Source organism: Myotis nattereri (genome assembly GCF_964212035.1).
Source record: "Myotis nattereri genome assembly, chromosome: 9".
Taxonomy (NCBI): domain Eukaryota; kingdom Metazoa; phylum Chordata; class Mammalia; order Chiroptera; family Vespertilionidae; genus Myotis; species Myotis nattereri.
This window is the reverse complement of record NC_138084.1, coordinates 36,356,360-36,376,829: the sequence shown is the minus strand read 5'-3', so window position 1 is coordinate 36,376,829 and position 20,470 is coordinate 36,356,360. Positions and strand designations below refer to the sequence as shown.

General features: G+C 47.0%; 1 protein-coding gene across 1 annotated transcript in view; it reads left to right on the top strand.

Annotated features, from left to right (window-relative positions):
• The window catches only part of AMPD3 (adenosine monophosphate deaminase 3), a 48,559-nt gene extending 32,247 nt beyond the window's left edge, over positions 1–16,312 (top strand). Inside the window, exons 7-15 of the mRNA XM_081099092.1 lie at positions 2,098–2,292; positions 4,430–4,561; positions 5,116–5,279; positions 5,993–6,119; positions 8,886–9,049; positions 10,127–10,247; positions 11,411–11,584; positions 13,119–13,229; positions 14,248–16,312. Of these exons, the coding sequence (XP_080955218.1) occupies positions 2,098–2,292; positions 4,430–4,561; positions 5,116–5,279; positions 5,993–6,119; positions 8,886–9,049; positions 10,127–10,247; positions 11,411–11,584; positions 13,119–13,229; positions 14,248–14,424 (1,365 nt within the window). The 3' untranslated portion in view covers positions 14,425–16,312. The remainder of the gene's footprint in view (positions 1–2,097; positions 2,293–4,429; positions 4,562–5,115; positions 5,280–5,992; positions 6,120–8,885; positions 9,050–10,126; positions 10,248–11,410; positions 11,585–13,118; positions 13,230–14,247) is intronic.
• Positions 16,313–20,470: the final 4,158 nt, after the last annotated feature.

Below are 20,470 nucleotides of genomic sequence, written 5' to 3'. Positions count from 1 at the left end.
TAAGAATGAGAGGCTGAGTATGTTTGCTGCTTAGGAGTTGGGTAGAATTAGGCCATATTCACTCTGGCTTAAGTGTCATATCAAGGGTAGCAAATAGGTTTCATCTTCTGTACCAAACAACCAATTGAGAGTGGCTACCTCAGGCTGCTCCCAAAGCTTAGTGAAAAGAGTGCTGTGATCGATTATTGGTGTCCACCATGGGTATGGAATGGTCAGTGTTGGCTCAGGAGCCAGGTTTGGCCAGCCCTGTTTGGAAACTCTAATGTTTGTTTACTAGATCTGGGTGTTAGATGAAAGAAGGAATGCATTTGGATCTTACAATGAATTGAAAACACTGACATCTTTTACTTGTTCCAAAAACAATTGTCTTGGAGATTTTGGAGTGTGGATGCTTCCTGGGTGGTCCAGTTGTTTTCCTCCCTCATCTTGTGACTCGGGGGTAAAGACAGACTGTACCCCCTGCAGTGTGTCACTGGTAATCTGGAGGACACAACCAGAAACCCCAGAATGTGCTGAGTCATGCTGAGGTGGTAGAACCCAGCTGTGTCTGGCTGAACTGAGCCAAGCTGACCTTCTTTTGTGCCTCCACATGAGCCCAGCTCAACCCTGAGGTGTCTGAGCCTTTACACGGTGCTTTTGGTGCTTTGAATGGCTGCGTTTCTCTGATGTCTAGTGGTCTGTCTTTCTGGATTAATGGCAGGAAGGGCCTTGATGAGTGAGTGATGTGGCCAACAACATGGGCTGCCTGGTATAATGCCCAGAGAGGTTCAGTGGATCAAATGTCTGGTTTGGCATGACTTGGTGATGCCCGGGCATCGGGACAGCATTCCCAGGCCTGAGGTCAGCCGCCTCTTCACCCCAGCCCTGGCAGAGTGCCCAGTCAGCCGCAATAGTAACTGCAGAGTGTGGCGTGGCAGCCAGCTGCACTCTGGTCTGTGAGCTGCTGCCACCCTCCCCACGAACCTCCCTTAGGTCCTTTGGGCTCTTGGAAGGGGGACCAGGATGCCCACTGTGACCTCAGCAGCTTAGCTCGGGCTCTGTTTCTTTGGGGCTGGCATCTGAATGGAAGGCTCAAAGAGGTCAATGGGTAGAGTGGGATTTTGTGGGACAGTTAGTGGGCCTTGAGATTATATGAGAATATGGACATCATCAAAATTATTGGAACCTATTATACCGGTTCATTTGTTTATTTGGCCATCCACTGATTTAAGTAATACATTGTACCAGGCTCTAGAGCAGCGGTTCTCAACCTGTGGGTCGCGACCCCTTTGGCGGTTGAACGACCCTTTCCCAGGGGTCGCCTAAGACCATCCTGCATATCAGATATTTACATTACGATTCATAACAGTAGCAACATTACAATTATGAAGTAGCAACGAAAATAATTTTATGGTTGGGTCATAACATGAGGAACTGTATTTAAAGGGCCAGAAGGTTGAGAACCACTGCTCTAGAGACTTACATGCACTGGACATGGTCCCTGTCCTGTCTAGTGAAGGAGGAGCCAGGAAAATATTGGAGAGGATCAGAGGACATGTACAGTACAGGGAGAGTCTGTGCCGGCTCCTGAAGTTGGGTAAGGGAGACTCATCAGCTGTGCTTGGGGGATCAGGACTAGCTTTCAAATGGAGGAGATTTTAGGAAGTTTTCAGGTGGCTGAGATTGACGAGGAAAAAAGAAGGAATGCCAGGCTGAGGACATGCATGGGCAAAGATGTGGTGTGGAATAGCATGGTGCCAGGGGCACCTGGCAATGGTGTGGCGTGGCTGGAGCATAAAGCAGGGCCCTGGCAGGGGAGAGGTAAGGTTTGATGTAAACCTGGAATCCCAGGCTAAGGAGCTTGAGCTTAATCTTGAAGACACGAGGGGCACTGATGTTTCGTTAACAGAAGTAGCCGGATCCAATCTACAGCTTAAAAAGATTTCTAGATGCTGGAAGGAGGTGAATTGGGCAGCAAGGCTGGAGGGAGACCAGTTCCAAAGTCTAGAGAAGAAGTGGGGAGGGGGCATCCAGGCAGCACCCTAAGGGTTGGACGTCCTAACTCTTGTTGCCAGAGGAGGCAGCCCGGCTCACGGGTTGGGGGGCGCCGTGTTGCAGGTGGACACGCACATCCACGCAGCTGCCTGCATGAATCAGAAGCACTTGCTGCGCTTTATCAAGCACACGTACCAGACGGAGCCGGACAGAATCGTGGCCGAGAAGCAGGGCCAGAAGATCACCCTGCGGCAGGTGTTCGACAGCCTGAACATGGACCCTTACGACCTCACTGTGGATTCGCTGGACGTCCACGCGGTGAGTGAGCTTCCGCCCCGGGGCCTCAGGCAGCCCGGCTGGGGAGTCAGCCGCCTGAAAAGAAGCCATGATTGTGCTTGGAGAGAGGCTGACTGTGCAAGCAGCTCTTTCTCTTCTAGCCGTGGCGACTGTGGGAGATAATTTGGCCTCAGAATAACTGGCTGGGAGCAGCCCTGGGCCAGGGGACAAGAGTATGCAACATGGAGTCAGGCAGGTCCCAGTTCTATTTCCACTTCCGTCACTTAGCAGTTGTGTGCCCCTAAGCCACTCACTCAAGCTTTAATTTCCTTGCCTATAAAATGCTTAATGCAACATGCCTATTGACATTTCAAAGTTATTAAAATACTAAATGATGGTGCAGCTACATAGTAATGGGGTTTCCTCAGCAATTCCACTCCTAAATATGTACCCAAAAGAACTGAAAGCAGAGACTAAAACAGATACTTACACATCAATGCAGCATTATTCACTATGCCCCAAAGGTAGAAGCAACCCAAGGATTCATCAATAAATGAATGAAAAAACAAAATGTGGTGTATCCATATAATGGAATACTTTTCAGCCTTAAAAAAGAATAAAGTGTCCTAACTGGTTTGGCTCAGTGGATAGAGCGTCGGCCTGAGGACTCAAGGGTCCCGGGTTTGATTCTAGTCAAGGGCATGTACCTTGGTTGCGGGCACAACCCCAGTAGGGAGTGTGTAGGAGGCAGCTGATCAATGTTTCTCTCTCATTGATGTTTCTAACTCTCTATCCCTCTCCCTTCCTCTCTGTAAAAAATAAAAATCAATAAAATATATTAAAAAAGAAAAAGAATAAAGTGCTGACATCTGCCATAATGTGGATGATCCTTGAAAACATTATGCTAAGTCAAAGAAGCCATATACAAAAGGATAAGTAGTGTATGATTTCACTTGTGTGAGGTACATAGGATATGCAATTTCATCCAGACAGAAAGGAGAATAAAGATTGCTTGGGACAAAAAAAAAAAAAAAAAAAAAGATAGCTAGGGACTGGGGGAAGAGAGAATGTGGAGTTATTGTTTAACTAGAGGCCCAGTGAATGACAATCATGCACTGGAGGGGGCGTCCCTCAGCCCAACCTGCACCCCTTCGCAGTCCAGGACCCCTTGGGGGATGTCCGACTGCTGGCTTAGGCCTGCTCCCTGCGAAGGGTCCTTAGCACTGCTGTGGAGGCAGGAGAGGCTTCCGCCACCACTGCTGCACTCGGCAGCCCTGAGCCTGGTTTCTGGCTGAGCAGCACTCCCCTTGGGAGTGCACTGACCACCAGGGGACAGCTCCTGTGTTGAGCATCTGCCTCCTGGTGGGTCAGTGTGCATCATAGTGACAGGTCAATCCACCATACGGTTGATTTGCATATTAGCCTTTTATTATATAGGATAGGTACAGAATTTCAGTTTTACAAGATGAAAAGAGTTCTGGAGATGGATGGTGGTGATGGTTGTACAACAGTATGAATGTACTTAATACCACTGAACTGTACACTTACAAATGGTTATGATGGTAAATGTTGTGTTATAATAAAAAAATCTGTTGCATAAACAAACAAAACACTGAATGCGATAAGGTGGAGAAAGTGCATTATGAAATTTAGCTAGTAATAGGACATACTTTATTTTTATTTTTTAAAAAATATTTTTTCATTGATTTCAGAGAGGTAGGGAGAGGGAGAAAGAGAAAGAGATAGTAACATGCCCCATACAGGGAATTGAGCTGCAACCCCAGTATGTGCCCTGACCGGGAATCAAATCGTGACCTCCTGGTTCATAGGTTGACACTCAGCCACTGAGCCACACTGGCTGGTCAGGGCACACTTTATTGATCGTTCAATAGTTAAGCATCTTCTGCTCATTCAGCCAGCCATGCTTTTAGCCATAGCAGCTTAGAGCACAATGCCCTGGTCCTCCTTCACCAAGGGCCCCCCAGAAAGGACCCCAAGGCTGACAGAGTGAGGATGCATGGTCCTGGCCCCAGGACATTTTGATTTTATGCAAGAACTGACAGAGAAGACCTTTCAGTGTGGCTCTGTGTCAGACCACCTTGTAAAGGCCTGGAGAGGGGAATGGCTGTGGTGGCCGTAGAACAAAGCGGTGAATCTGGCTGTGGCCCCCTCTCTCCAGGGCCGGCAGACATTCCACCGCTTCGACAAGTTCAACTCTAAATACAATCCTGTGGGGGCCAGTGAGCTGCGTGACCTGTATTTGAAAACGGAAAACTATTTGGGAGGAGAGTACTTTGCTCGGATGGTCAAGGTGAGTGGGCCCGCAGCCTCTCCAAGCCCTCCTCAGACACCTGCCAGCATCTGCCCTCAGAAGGGGGTTGCATTTGGCCTTCTTGTCATCTTCTCCTTCCCGCATCCCTGCCCACCCACCGTCCAGCTCCGGTGAGCTCAGGTGCTCAGGGGCCCAGTGCTCTGGCCCCGGCTGTCAGCCCCGAGTGTGGACAGGCTGATGCTGAATGTGTCCACTGTGTGGATTGTGGGCAAGAGGAGGAGGAGGGTGTCCACCCCGAGAGCATTCACAGCGTCCAGCCTTGCTGCCCTGTCTATTTGCAGCCTGAGCTTGGCTGGGAGCAGCTGAGCTCCCTGGGGAGCCGTGTCTGCTGCCTGGCCTGGTTATGCTGTGATGGTGCAGACCCAAGGCCTTTCTCTCCAGGAAGGAGCCTCTGCTGAGGCGAGTGAGTACTTGCTTGGCAGCCAGGTGATGTAGATGAGGCCTCCCCAGCCTGGGAGCAGGTGGCTGAGGGAGCTGCAGGATCCAGCAGCCGGGGTGCTCGTGGCCTGACCTGAGCTCTTCTTGGTGCCCAGGAGGTGGCCCGGGAGCTGGAGGAGAGCAAGTACCAGTACTCAGAGCCGAGGCTCTCCATCTACGGCCGCAGTCCCGATGAGTGGCTCAACCTGGCCCACTGGTTCATCCAGCACAAGGTCTACTCTCCTAACATGCGCTGGATCATCCAGGTGCCCCGGATCTAGTAAGTGAGGCGGCCCCCTGCCTGCCTGTGTCCCCTGGGCCCCCCACCTGTCCCGCCTGGGCCGCTGAGTCTGCACTATTGAGACCTGTTCCAGTGCCCACTTAGGCCTCTTCTCCCAGGGATTTTCCTATAGGAAGGGGTGCTCAGGGATGTCTTTGTGACAAACTCTTACTCTTTAAAGAACATATGTGCGCAAATGCCTGGTGGGAACTGCTGCCTGTCTTCTCACTGCAGGATGCGGAGGTCCTTTTGGGTGAGCACCAGGGAGTCGGGCACCTGATGGTGGCCTGCATTGCTGGCCCTCCCCTGGATCTGACTCAGAGACCACCACTGTCCTCTCCAGCTGTCTGGCTGATGGAGGGGGGGAGGGTTCATGGCCCCTGGGCGGACTGGGGCCTGTGCTTCAGGGGAACTGAGCTGAGTGGCAGAGAGTTTGGATCCCTGGGGAATAGGAAGACTCATCTCCGTGGTCACCCTGAATCCCTCCACCCTTCTCCCAGTGTGGCCTCTGGTTTGAGAAAGCTCTTGGAGGGAACCAATGCTAGTAGTGCAGATGTTGCTGGGAGTTGGAGGGGAGGGGAAGGACAATGTTCAAGCCACATCTCTGCCTCCACTCAGGGTGTTTTGTTTGAATGGGAAGTGACTGAGGTTGATCTCAGACAGGCCAAGGGGGCTGTTGGGTCCACCTTGATCATTGTCTTCACTTTCCCCAGTGACATATTTAGGTCAAAGAGGCTGCTGCCAAGCTTTGGGAAGATGCTGGAGAACATCTTCCTGCCCCTTTTTGAGGCCACAATCAACCCCCAGGATCACCGAGAGCTTCACCTCTTCCTGAAATATGTAAGTGTGGGTGGTGTCCAGGCGATGTGCGTGGAGGTGGAGAGAGGAGAGGATTCTCTGTGGGCCGATCAGGCTTCCCTTCTCAGGTCTGTCACTCCTGTGCCCAGGCATGGGGGTGCCAGCCCCACCAGGCTCCTCAGGGGCACCCTGGGGCTTGGGTGGGGGCTGGGGTGGGCAGCACAGGGTAGACTGAGGAGTCAGTGCCTGGTTAGGTGGGGCTGGAAAGACTGGGTCCTGCGCCAGCAGCACCAAGCAGCAGCCTCCGGCTTCTTTAGAGACGCAGACGTTTCAGCTCTCCTGCTTTTTCTTAGAAAGACGGCCCTCACACCTTAAGCACACAAGCCCCTCACAATATATTTATCTTCCATGTCTGTTTAGTTCCATGCGAGAGGGAGAGAAGGGGCGTAGGAGACCTAACCAGAAAGGGCATGGTGGGGCAGGTGCTGGTCGCTTGCTCTGTGTGCCTGGCATAGCGGTAGCTGAGGACAGTGAGAAGCAAGGTCAGTATCTGGTGGAGGTTCTGGGGAAGATTTCTGACAAGGAGGAATGCAGGGGAGATTCTAGAAGGCTGGGGTCATGGGGTAGGGGTGGTTGAGTTTGTGAATGTGTGTGTGTGTGTGTGTGTGTGTGTGTGTGTGTAGGGGGGAGGCCCCGGGGGATGGGCTATCAGGAAAGGGTTTCAACAAGCTGAGGGACATCATTGAATCTGTTTTAGACACACATTGTCCTGGCTGCTGTGTGGTGAGTGGCCTGGAACAGAAGGTGGCTAGAGTTGGGGGAAAGGGTCAAGATGAGTCAGGGGCCTGTCCCAGCAGACGGATGGGGGCTTGAACTAGCCGTACAGCCCCGCTACTGCTGCTGCCTGCTCCGGGGCCCGCACGTGACGCGATCCTGCTTCAGCCTCATGGCTGCCCTACTTTACACCATGGTTGGTGTTAATAATACGAGTGTTATGTACTAGCCGTGTGTTGGACCCTGTGTTGATAATAAGCAGCATTATGTGCTTGCTGTGCGTCAGACCCTGTGCTAGGCGCTCTCCAGGGACTGTCCCATTTAATCCTCACACCAGCCCTACGAAGCTACTAGCTCCAGTTTACACACGAAGAGATAAAAATGAAAAAGTGGCAGAACTGGGACTCATATCCAGGTGCCTGACTCCCGAGCAGGTGTTGTTATCCCCATCCCAGACGGCCTCCTAAGTAAGAAAGTGTGGCTTATGCGGGAGGCAGGCCAGGACTCCGGGCAGCGTGCTGGGCATGGGTGTAGGTTGACAGGACAGGGTGGAGCCTGAAGATGGGCTACAGGGAGAGGTCCAGGGGGCCTCCTGGTGCTTGGGGTCTTGGGGGGGGGTGCACCTTTCAGGGGCCATTGCTGACAATGGGGGAAGAGCAGACTTGAGCAGGAGGAGGAAGAATTAAGGTTTGTATATATTTTGTGCTTGAGGCCTGTGGGAGGTCCAGCTCCAGGCCCTGCCTCCATTGATATAGAGTTCAGTAGAGGGGCTGACGTTACCCCCATGCCCGGCCTTGAGAGTCCCGGTGAAGCTGGAGCTAGTGGGGACAGAGCAGAACTTGAGTCCTCCTGGTCCCCCATGCCCGTCCAGGTCATGCTGAGAGCTATGGGGGGTGGGGGGACCTCATTCCTTTGACACATAGGGCTCTGTGACAGGGAAGATTCTGCCCAGCCCCTTGTGGTCCCTTGCTCCTTTGGGGGAGGCTGGCAGACCCAGCTGGGGCCAGTGTGGAGAGAAGTGGGCAGTCTTTCAGGGGCCCTTCCTAGAGCCCCACTCTGGCTGAGTGTAAGGAGGGACACGTATTAGCAAACTGCAACACATGTGTCCTCACAGGTACATTTATGGTCAAGGCCTGACCTCTGGGAGCAGGTGACTAGGAAGCCAGTGCCTAGGGTGGGGCCCCAGGGCATAGTCTGGACCCCAGCCGAGGTGTACCTGAAGTGGAAGGTAGGAGTCTCCGGAACTTCTCTGACCTGGCTCAGAGGGCAGCTCCTGGGGAGAGGTGGTGCGTAGAGCCACCTCCTCGGGGAAGAGGCGGTACGTAGAGCCACCTCCTCCCAGAGCCATGGCTCAGCCCTCCAAGGAAGCCATATTGGATGGGGCCCACCTTGGCCTGTTTGTGAAGCATTCCAGCTGTTTTTTACGTGACTACACCTGGGACGTGCCCTTGGGCACTCTCCACCTACAGCCCCGGAGTCCAGATGTTGAGCCCATTTAGGCTCAGAGCCTGTGGTCTCTGGCTAATCGCCTTGGTTCTGGTTTGCTTGCAGCCCAGCCTTCCCTCACAGGGCCACTGAGTATTAAATCAATTGATGTGTGGTAAATGCTTCAAGCAGGGCCTAATGTATAGTAGGTGCATGGGACATGCCTGTCCCCTTCCCCCTCAGAGCTGCTGTCCCTGCTGCTGATGGCAGGACTGCTGGCTACCCTGCAACGCTGGCCCCCTCCTTGGCACAGCAGAGGAATGAGCAGTGGGTAAGGCTGCCTCGCTGTTCACCTGGCCCGAGTTCCCCTCGCCATTGCCGCATCACACAGGGGCTTAGCACGCTCCAGTCTGGCCCTCTGGGGACCTTTGGAAGCCCTGGAGGAAAGATGATGGCATTGTGCCCACTCCCCATCCCACCCCTGGGAGCACTGTGCCTCAGGCTGGCCCTGGGGTCCCCAGCTGAGGCATGAACCTGAGAGGCCCGGCCTCCAAGGCCTCCGGCAGCTCCTCTGCCTTGGCTTCATGTAGGGCCCCTCGTCCCACCCAGGTGACAGGGTTCGACAGTGTGGATGATGAGTCCAAGCACAGCGACCACATGTTCTCGGACAAGAGCCCCAACCCGGACATCTGGACCAGTGAGCAGAACCCGCCCTACAGCTACTACCTGTACTACATGTATGCCAACATCATGGTGCTCAACAACCTCCGCAGGTGGGTGAGCTGCCCTGCACCCACGGCCACAGGCCCTCACACTTCAAACCCAAGGACGTGCCCCAGCCTCCCACACAGGGCCAGGTACACAGGCAGCCATGCCCACTACAATAGGCACAATCAGTCATACATACCATGAGGCCAGACTCCAAGCCTGCACACACGTGCGCATGCACACACACACACACTAACACCTACATGTGTACCTGCCTGTACCTGATATGATACAAGCATAGGACGTCCAACACACATGCAAGTGTTCACACGTGCAATCATTCATGCAACAAATTATTGCACCTGCTACATGAAAGGCACTGTTCTAGGCACTGGACACATTATAGGGAACAAAGCAGACTAAGCCCATGCCCTCATGGAGCCTATACCCAATGGTCTTACAGGCCAGGCTCCCACCAGGGCACACATGCAGATGAGGCACACATGGCAGGAGTCAGGCGCCCAGCGCACAGGACACTGAGCCATCCGTGCCCCTCTCTGCAAGTCTAGCACCCCTCCCGCCCCTGCTGGGCATGGGGCCTCACTAGTTTGTGGGGTGGAGGTTTTGAATGAGACTCTGATGGAAAGAACATGGCCTGGTGTTGGGTGGGGGCAGTCTGGGCTGAGCTTTTGGACATGGGGCTCTAGTTCTAGCTCTACCACTGACCTGCTCAGTGGCTTCTAATGTCTCATTCCACCTCTGGGTTCTCTGGGTTTGTCCATTTGTGTAACAGAGAAGTTGGACTCAATGATTTCTCACGGCTTTTCCTGCTCTGAAGGTCTAGGAATCTGGGCTGCAGGCCTGGTGAAGAGGGGAGGGGAGAAGTGGATGGAGGACAGGGCAGTCTCCTCCTACCACTAGGCTCCCTCTATGTCCCAGGGATAGTGCCCCTTGGCTCTGAGGCATTGGGCCTGGCCTCTGCATTTTCGGAGGGGCAGTTTCCAGGGTGCCCTGTGTCAGCTGGGTTACTGTCTCCCCTGGAGGAGGCCCTGAGCTAGGGGTGCAGGCCCAGCCTGTGGGGTCCTGCACAATGTGGACCAGAGGTCCTTGCTGACCAAGAGCCTGCCTCACTTGTTCTGCAGGGAGCGAGGTCTGAGCACGTTCCTGTTCCGGCCTCACTGCGGCGAGGCTGGATCCATCACCCACCTGGTGTCTGCTTTCCTGACTGCCGACAACATTTCCCACGGGCTGCTCCTCAAGAAGGTAACCAGCCATTCACAGACATCTGCCTTCAGTGACAGCCCTGCCCTGGGCTCCCCTGGGGAGGAGTGGGATCTCCGGGCTGGTTTGCCCCTGGGAGTCTCTGGGCCTTTTCCTGGGCAGGGCTGTCTGTAGTCATCTTCGTTTCATATTTAATTATGAAAGTGATATTATAAATATAACACAATTTGGATTTCCAACAAATGGAGAAATGGGAAGAAAAACCCCACCCATATTGCTATTGCTTTAATAGAAACAGCCATTTATAGCTTTTTAGTTGTTCCTATTCCATCTTTTTTTCTTCCAGAGCATATTTCTAAATGCTTATTATAATAATAAACAGAGATTTTTGTTCCTTTCTTGTCCCTTAACTTTATTTAACAAGCATTTTTCTGTGCTGCAACGTATGTATGCTCCTCATTCTAAAGGCTGTTGGAAGGATGGCCTGCCATTTGGATTGTCCATCTTTGATTCAACCATCTCTAGTTGCTGGGCAGAAAACCAGCTTTTTGCTGGTGTAAATAATGCTCCCATGAACTCTGTGCATGTGGTCTGCGCCATTGCTTGGATCGCTTCCACAGGGACAATGTTTGCTCAAACTGCTCCCCTGCTGTGGTCCTGGGAGGTCTAACCACCTGTCACATTTCTGTGTGGGGTGGGTACTGTACCAAAGAAACCTCTGTAGCCCAGTTAGGTCTGCCCCTTCCCATCTGCTGGAGTGTTTATAGCCTCAACCTGAATGTTTGCAGTCAAAGCAACAAAACCACCAAGTGGGGCATCTTCCAGACTGACCACTGAGGTCAGGGCCTGGGGAGGGCAGCTGAGTATGCAGGTTGGGGTCATCTGGGGCATGCAGCTGCCCTGAGCTATGCCTCCACTTTGGGGGCAAGAGGGAGCACTTCCAACAGTGGCAGGAGGGCAGACCCAGGGAGAGAGGGGCATGTGATGTAGGAATGAGGTGAATGTTGAGGTCGGGGAAAAGGAGGAGGGATGGGATGTCCTGGCTTTGGGGAACTCGGGCTTGCCTGGGGACTTGCACAGACACTGCTCAGACCCCTGGCTTCCACTGATGATGCTTCTCCCCTCCCTCCCTCCCTGCCCACCCTTACCCTCCTCACCCTCCCCTCTCTGGCCCTTGTCACCTGAGTTTGGTGGTTCTCTTGCAGAGTCCGGTGTTGCAGTATCTCTACTACCTGGCTCAGATCCCCATTGCCATGTCTCCTCTTAGCAACAACAGTCTGTTCCTCGAATACTCCAAAAACCCTCTGAGGGAGTTCCTGCACAAGGGACTGCATGTTTCCCTCTCCACCGACGACCCCATGCAGTTCCACTACACAAAGGTGAGGACTTTAGGGGAGGCAAGGACTGCAGGTCCTCCCAGCAGGCACCCGTCCTGGCCTGGCCGCTCACTGCAGTGCACAGCTCAGTTCTGCTGTCAGGGTGAGGGCAGTGGCCCCGGGAAGACAGCAGGTCAGCTCCTGGTGAGGGAAGGAAGTGTTCTTCCAGGAGCCCTCTTTTGGAGGCTTTGAAATCTTGAAGGTACAATTTCATTTCCTTGCCTTTCCCTATTTCCCCTTTCTTTGATTTACTAGCTCCGTGACGCTGGTACAGTTACTTGATGTTTCTGTATCTTATTCTTCTTCATGTGTAAAATAGGGGAAAAATTGACTCACATCTACCTTTCAACTGTAGTGTGAGGAGGCTTCATTAAGATGGTGAAGAGCCTAACAGAGCATCTGCACATAGCTTGTATTCAAAATGTTGGCTACCATTTTTCTCAATAATGTTATTATTATTACACTTTGGACTCTGGGGAAAGGGAAGAGGAAGGGAAAGGCAGTGTCATGCATGGCAACCAGCCATTTGTGAGCCAAACACATTTTGATGGTATTGATAAGACAGCCACCGATTAGTGAAGACAGAAGTCCCAGAGTCTTCTAGGACAGGCTCTCCAAGCTTTGGTCTAAGATCCCTTTATACTCTCAAAAACTGAGGCCCTCAGAGAGCATGAGTTATATCTAGTGATAAACCTATTAAAGGTTAACATGAATAGCTATTTTTATGAAAAATAACCATATTTCCTAAAATAAAAAAATACTGGGAATGGCCTTTTTACATTTTTGCAAATCTCTTTTAATGTCCGGTTTAATAGAAGACAGCTGGATTCTCATATCTGCAATCTGTTGTGCTAAATTGTTTCTACCAAAGTATAGGAAGAAAACCGTCCCCTTTCCAACTAGATATCTTTGGAAAAGGGAGGACCTTTTAAAAGGCCTTGGGGACCTCCAGGGATCCTGGGACCACATCTTAAGAACCGCTGCTGCGAGATACAGAGGCAGTGGGGTAATGGAAGGGCTTGGGTTAGTCAGACATTTCACATCCCAGAAGTAATAGCACAGCCCAAACCCAAATCCTTTGGGGATTACACTGTCTCACCGCTGATACTGATCATTTCTCCTTATTTAAGGTTCCATCTCTGCTCTTAGTAGTGTACCCAGATTAACTTTGACTTTAGGACAATCTTAAGGAAATGGTCTGTTAAATAAATAACAAACCATGAGCAGGTACTAAAGGTGTGCCTGACCCGGGAGAGTGTCCCAGGAGAGCAGGCTGGTGTCCCCATGACCAGCACAGGGCTTCAGACATGTGCTGTTAACAAACACCTACGTAGGTGTTCTTTCATCTATCTCTCCTTGGTAACCTGAGATTTCACACACACAAAATCTTAGGGGGACGACGTTGTTTGATTATCCAGGTGCCAGTCATGAAAGAAAAATTAAATCTGCAACGTCTGATGTTTGTAGCTTTGGAAATCTGTGCAGCATTGAAATGGATATTCTGCCATCTAATACATTCACTTTTGGGGGAATCTAGGAAGCACTTATGGAAGAATATGCAATTGCTGCCCAAGTGTGGAAGCTGAGCACGTGCGACCTGTGTGAGATCGCCAGGAACAGCGTGCTGCAGAGCGGCCTCTCACATCAGGTACGGTGTGGCGGCGCTGTCCCTCCTGGCCTTTCAGCACGTGCACAGTGAATGCCTGTTGACCCGGTACTTTCTAGGCTCTGGCATCAGTGATGAAGGGGACAGGCAGGGTCTCTGTCACATGTTCTAGGGGAGAACCCCGGGGAGGAGACTTTCAAATAATCCTGGTTGCTCTGTCACCTTTTCCAGACCTCTACTCAAATGTCACCTCCTCAGAGCCTTCCCTGACCACCCATTCAGCAATAGACACACTTACCTTTCTCTGTCCATTTACTCTTTCCTTCATAATATTATTGATGTTGTAATATGTAGCTACGTGTTTTTATGTCTTTCCCTCTGGAATGTACGTTCCATTAGGGCAAAGGCTGTTTTGTTCAGCATTATATCCCTCGGCCTAGAATAGCCCCTGGCACACATTAGGCCCTCAGTATTTTTTGACTAGAGGAGGAGTGCCTAGGTTGAATAAGAAACTCTAGGGATGGGACCTGGACATCAGTAGCTTCTTACAGCCTCCTGGGTGATTCTGACGTGCAGGGTTGAGAATCATTGCTCTGGTGGCCCAGGTCCCGGGTACCTCCTCTGGGTGATGTCGCTGGTACAGGAACAGGGCTGCATTGGTGTTGCTCTTTTGATGCTGATGCAGAGGAGTTAAAGGCTGCAGACTCAGTGTGTGCACTCGGTTCCTTGGACTGGCTCTCCCCAGACTCCCGACTGTCTGCCTTTGCCAGCTCTGAGGAGGGACTTCTTAAGAGTCTTCACCTTGCCATATTCCTCACCAGCAGGAATCTGTCCTTTCTGATCAAGGAAGGCATAGTCAGAGATGAAGGGAGTGAATGTGGTTGTCAGGGTGACATCCCTGAGGACATGGGGGCCAGGAGAAAATTCATAAGAGCCCCATGGGGAAAGATGCCCTGATGGGGGACGTCTGATTTGGTGTGGCTGAATGCCAGAGCTGCCGTGTGGCTAGAGAACGGAATCTAAGGTGTACTGTTTGACTTGTATTTCTTTTGGGCCACAGGAAAAGCAGAAGTTTCTGGGACAAAATTATTATAAAGAAGGACCTGAAGGAAATGATATTCGAAAGACAAACGTTGCTCAGATCCGGATGGCATTCCGATACGAGACCTTATGCAATGAGCTCAGCTTCCTGTCTGATGCTATGAAATCAGAACAGATCACAGCCCTGACCAAGTAGGTCGAGCACTGGACATGCATTTTAACTTTCTGGTTTAATTTCACGTCTGCTGTGATTAACGGTGGTCAAGATACCACACTAGGACTTTCCTCCTGGGAGAGGATGCCTCTGAAGAACCTTCAAACCTAGTGATTTTGGTTGTACCGTTCACTTTAAGACCCGACATGTCCACTTCTGTTAGTATTTCTGAGTAATAGGTGGTGACTGCTCCTTGGGGATCTGGGAGATAGACAGTTGTCTGTACTCATTCCTAATTTTCCAAATATTTCTCTTGAAACCGCTAGTGCTTGCATTGTTAGGGCCAGGATCTTCCACGGATCAAGTGGCTACTGACATGGGGTCTGTGTGGTTTTCTGCCATAGTCCGCTGTAGGCCGTACAGTCTTTGTGACAGTTGTTCATTTCGGCCTCTGGCTGCCTTAAACAAAATCAATTTCAAAGCTCCCTGTCATAAGGAGCTACTTTGAGAGAATTAAAATAGATAACTTCTGCTCTGGCCGGTGTGCTCAGTGGAGAGAGTGTCGGCCCCTGAACTGAAGGGTTGTGGGGTCGATTCCGGTCAAGGGCATGCACCTGGGTTGCAGGTTCCTTGCCTCAGTTGAGTGTGCAGGAGGCAACCAATTGATGTGGCTCTCTCACATCAATGTTTCTCTCTCTCTCCTCCTCCCCTCTTTTCTACTCTCTCTAAAATCAATGGAAAAAAATATCCTCGTGAGGATTAACAAAACAACAAAAAACCTTTTTTTTCCATTTTTGATGAATTTCTTAAAACTGTTTTATTTAGCCCTCCTCCCTCCTTTCTATTTAGGAAGCCAAATGTGCACATTGAAACAGTCCCTCCTCTTCTGTGTCTTGGTTTCCTCATCTGAAAAGTGAGGGTTTGGATTAGATGAGGTTTTCAAATGGAGGTCTTGAATCCCCCTCCCAATTTCCGGGTGGGAGAGGGCAGGGGAGTGAGGTTCTGGGTGTTACCTTTGCTTCTTCAATGGGACTTCTACATATTTTTATTTGAAGTACTTTGAAAAGCACCAGACTAGATAATCTCTGTTCCCTTTTGGCTCTAATATTCTATGAATGATTGTAGCCCAATTATCATTTTACTTATGAAAATTTAGAGCCAGAGAAGTGAGATTTACTTAAGGTCACACAGCTAGTAAGTAATAGGACTAGAACTAGGTTTCCCTACTCCTAATCCAGCCCTTTCTCCACTATTCCACAAGGCCTCACAAAAGTTCTAACTTTTATCACTATAACCCAGTGCATTTTTTTCTTTGTCCCTTACCTAACACACAGACTTTTTCCCAATATATAAGTGGTCCCAGGGCACAGGTAGAAAGTATTTTTTAAGACCAGTCTGAATTTAAGCTTTACCAATGTACTCTTTATCTGTGTTACTAGTGCCTGGTACATAGTAGGTGCTCAATAAATGTATGTTGAATAAATGACTTTCTCTTTTGGCAACCTTTTAAGAATATGTGCTCTTAATACACAAGCTGTTCAAGGACCTTCTTGTTTATTTCTGTGAGCAAATGCAGACTACGGGAAGTCCTGAATCATGAGATTGGAAGAATCCTATTTTTGCCTGTGAAAATGCTTATTTGACTTCAGATTTTCTTGTCCTGTGACTTTATTTTATAATGCATGTCCCCTCCACTGGTCAACAGAACAATAAGTGTAGTGTTTTCTTTTTAACTAGGCAAACATATATGCTATCTTATCACTAATCAAGAAATTGAATGAAAACCCGGCATTATTTTAGACATTTATTATTTTTTAAAATCTCCCATTTGTATACATTTGCCTATCATTGCAAGCATTGTACAGTTTTTCATTGTTATTTTATCTGTATCAAGTATTTGTTTGTAATTATTAAATAAAGTCTGTTAGGACTACGGCTCCATAATTTAAAACTATTTCAACTTAATACCATTTAAAGCAAACGTTGAAGTTTTTTACTGTAAGACAAGACTGGGCATCAGGGAAAGCTATCAATAACTACTAATTCATTTTTAAGTAAGGCTGAGACATGGATGACATTCACTAGGAAACAAAAAAATGTCAAGCTGGAGCTCACTAGCCCAGAAAGTAAACCTTTGCTGTCTTCCTCTCTAACGTCTGCCATGCCTGTTCATTTCCCTTTCCATGGTATTACTTTAATCTGTTCAGCCAGCACTTACTGCAAAAATTTTACCTGTCCTGTAAACTTTTCAGACACCTTCCTTTTCCTATAGCCCTTTGAACTTTTATTACATCATTGTACGTAACTGGCCTTTTTTTTGGGTGGGTGGAGGGGGAATCCTACTTTCACGTTCACAGCTGGAATCAAAGGTAATTGTATACTATCCCATGTTTCTAAAACAACAGTTTGTGAGTATGTTATCCCTTACTCTAAAAGGCTCAGCTTCACATTATGTGTTACTTCAAACTGCATTGCTGAAATTATCAGTGTCATTGCTTTTTGTCTCATGAAAACAAATCACAACTTCTAGGTTGGTATTTACCAAGGCCTGTCCTGGGCCTTCACTTCCCCATATCCTGGATTAAAGCAGAATCGCAAACCACCCCTCTGGCTTTTCACTTTACTTGTTTCTGAGTGCTGTGTAGGTGAAACAATATTCATCTTTTTCTGGATTTTTAGGCACAGCTGAAAGAGCTATGTTGATAATATACCTACGTATTCTATACCTGAACAATGACTATTATAAAGAACAAGTGTAACTAACTACAATTAAAGGAACACTAATCAGACAGATACAGTTCCTCAGGAATTTTCACACCCTCAACCTCTAAATAAATATCTTAACAGAAAGACAGAGGGTGCCAGAGAGTAAGACTATACACAGCTGCACGATTAAAATATAGCTGGAGGCTTTTATGTCTTTTGAGACCAAAATGTGTTCTCCATGATGACATATATTAGTAAATTTAATTATAAACTACCACTCCTTATAAATGGCTTTTCACTTCTCAGCACTAAAATTCTACTATGCTTCTCTAATTACATTAATTTTATCTTAGAAATGATTTTACAAGGTAAAGATCAAAACTGTTACAAAGTCCTGCCGGCGTGGCTCAGTGGTTGAGCGTCGACCTATGAACCAGGAGGTCACGGTTTGATTCCCGGTCAGGGCACATGCCTGGGTTGCAGGTTCGATCCCGTGTAGGGTGTGCAGGAGGCAGCCAATTGATTATTCTCTCTCATCATTAATGTTTCTATCTCTCCCTCTCCCTTCCTCTCTGAAATCAATAAAAAATAAAGATATTTTAAAAAATTGTCATAGGATGGAATATTTTATCAATTATTTTTAAAAGATAAGAAAGAAAAATGAAAGTCTGCTATAAACTGTTTGTTATATTGTCATTGTGTTGTCCAGCATAAATATGGGTGATCAGCTGATTTCCCTAACCTCCAAGTAGTTTTCTTATTCCTGGATAAGCCTGATTTAATGAAGAAGAAACCAGTAAAATGCAAATTCTTCAGACTTCCTTTTAATAAATCCAACTTACCATTGTTAAAAATCACTGAACCAAAAGGTACTTCCAAGAAGCCTATTACTCAGATATATATTAGGTATAAGAAAATTGAGTCCAATTTGAAATGAATTTTAACACATAGTACACAAACATCACAACCCCCCAGAGCACAACACAAAACAGTCCTTTAAGGAATATAAGCATTTGGCACATGAGAATGTGAAACTACATGATAAGAAAAAAACCTCTTCAATGAACTAAAATTTACTTGTTAAAGATTATTTATTGCACAATATATCAGTTTATCCTAAAATAAAACAGATACTATTATTCTCCACTTCTAAATTCAGTAGTCAAATCTATTTTCTTAAACTAAAATTTTATAGCACTGTAATATGAGTCAACCCTTTGTTATTGAGTTAGGATAGGGAAAACTTTACAACATAAAATAAAATAAATTCCTTAGAGTTCATGAAACCATTTCACAAATCCTAGAAGGCACACATTATACTTCCTATCATAGTAAGTGCATTTAAGTACTTCATAATTAAAAAAGACAAAGCTGTACAGAATACAAAAAGTACATTTCATCCATTAACACATTTACAACTTTTTATGATTAGTTATTATAACATACCTAATATTCACATCTAAAGAATTATCACCCAGTTTAATGAAGTGAGCAAAAAGTGCTCATTTATTAGATAAGGCTAATAACATTTTGTTTCACAGTAGATCAGTTAGTGTCTTGGAGCTCATATTGAAAAGTAAAAAGGTTTGGGCAATATCAAGTTTCTGTTCTCAGTGTTAGATAATTCCTTGAAAGGTGAAGGATTCGGAGGGATAAAATCACTGGCTATACCTGGGAAAGATCCAGAAATCTGTAAAGCAACTTTGCTCATTTTCAGAAACATTCTTAAATTAGGCAATCTGATCTGGACTCAGTAAGTCTAATCCATAGGATTTAAAATCTTAGAGCTGAAAAAAATATTGGGGGATCATCTATCCCAAGGATTTCAAAATATGTTCCATAGAATACTAATGATCATGGAGGAGAGTCAGGGTTTTGCAAATTTGACCTGAATTTAATTTAAAAAAATTTATTTTGGTAAAAAATTAATTTAAAAAACAAGTTCCATCATATAACTCCGTTACTCACCAAATTCTAATACATTGGATATCACCAATGCATTAATACATGTTTTCATTGATTGGCTTTATAATATTTAGTATTATAGTAATTGAAGTTTACATAAAGAAATTTATATTAATAAAATAAGATTTATAAAGTGGTGTAGGGGGTGTGTGTGCATGCATGCACATGCAGCACATGTAGCTAGGGGTTCTGAGTAAGATTTTACTTAGAAAAAAAAGGTTTTACTGCTGAAACAAAAGTGTGAAAACCAAAAATAAAGTCTGTTTCTAAAGTATGAGCCTACAAACCAGACGAAGGGACTTTCTCAAGGTCACATGACCATAAAAGGCTTCGCCAGGTTGATGTGATAGAGCCCTCGGTACTCTGCATAAACATCCAGTGAGTGTTTAGCTGTTTGGTACTGATCTGCCCCCATCATGAATATCAACCAATTCATTATCAGTATTTTGGGGGTAAAAAATCAAGCCATATTTGGTTAGACATTTTGCTTAGAAATGAATTTTTTAATTTGCATGCCTATGAAAAATCCTAGTATCCAAAAATTTTGCCATCAATATGAAGCAACTTAAATTGTATACCTTGGTACATCCGAATATATTTGTAACTTACTAACAGGTCAGAAAAGTTACATGGAATGTTAACATTCTTTTAAAAGAAGACATCAGGCCCTAATTTTATTATATGCTGACATCATAATGTTTAACATAAAACAAAAATTTACTTTTTAAGTAAAATTTTAAAAAATGGTTGACATGCCACTGAACATAATTCCTTCAAAGTATTTGAAAGGAAGTGGAATGAACCACAAGAAAACCAAATTATCTCCTAATTTTCAGAGGTGTTTTATGTACTTATGGTTAAAGGCTTAATCCTATTTTCTTCTTTCTTAATCTAAGAAGTCTGAGGACTTGGCCTCAGTAAGATACTTTCAAGTTAAAATAAAAGCACCATAAATTAATATTGAATGATATGCCATAATTTGGACATATAACATTTAGGATCTGTGATAAAAATTTCCTTCTGAAACTCCAAGACGCATGAACTTTATCAAAAGCTATTTAGAACAGTTCCCCAGCTGTGGAAAAGCATTTCTAGACGATTCCCCAGCAGAAATTCATTTATAAGGCAAAATCACACCCAATTTTTAGTCTTCACCCAAATTATACAGTATGGGGGGGGGGGGAAAGGCTTTTAAATAAAAAATATGTAGTTTTAAACACACAGCTAAAGTTATGAAATAACTGTGGATCATTTCAAGTAATAATTATTAAAGGAGCAATAATTAACCACAAGGGGGGCATACATACTCCTTAGATTCCAGCAGAAAAACTAATTTAAGTAGTAACATGCACTTTGACGTATTCTACATTTTCAGTCATATAAAATTTTCTCTCAGATGGCTACAACTTTTTAACAT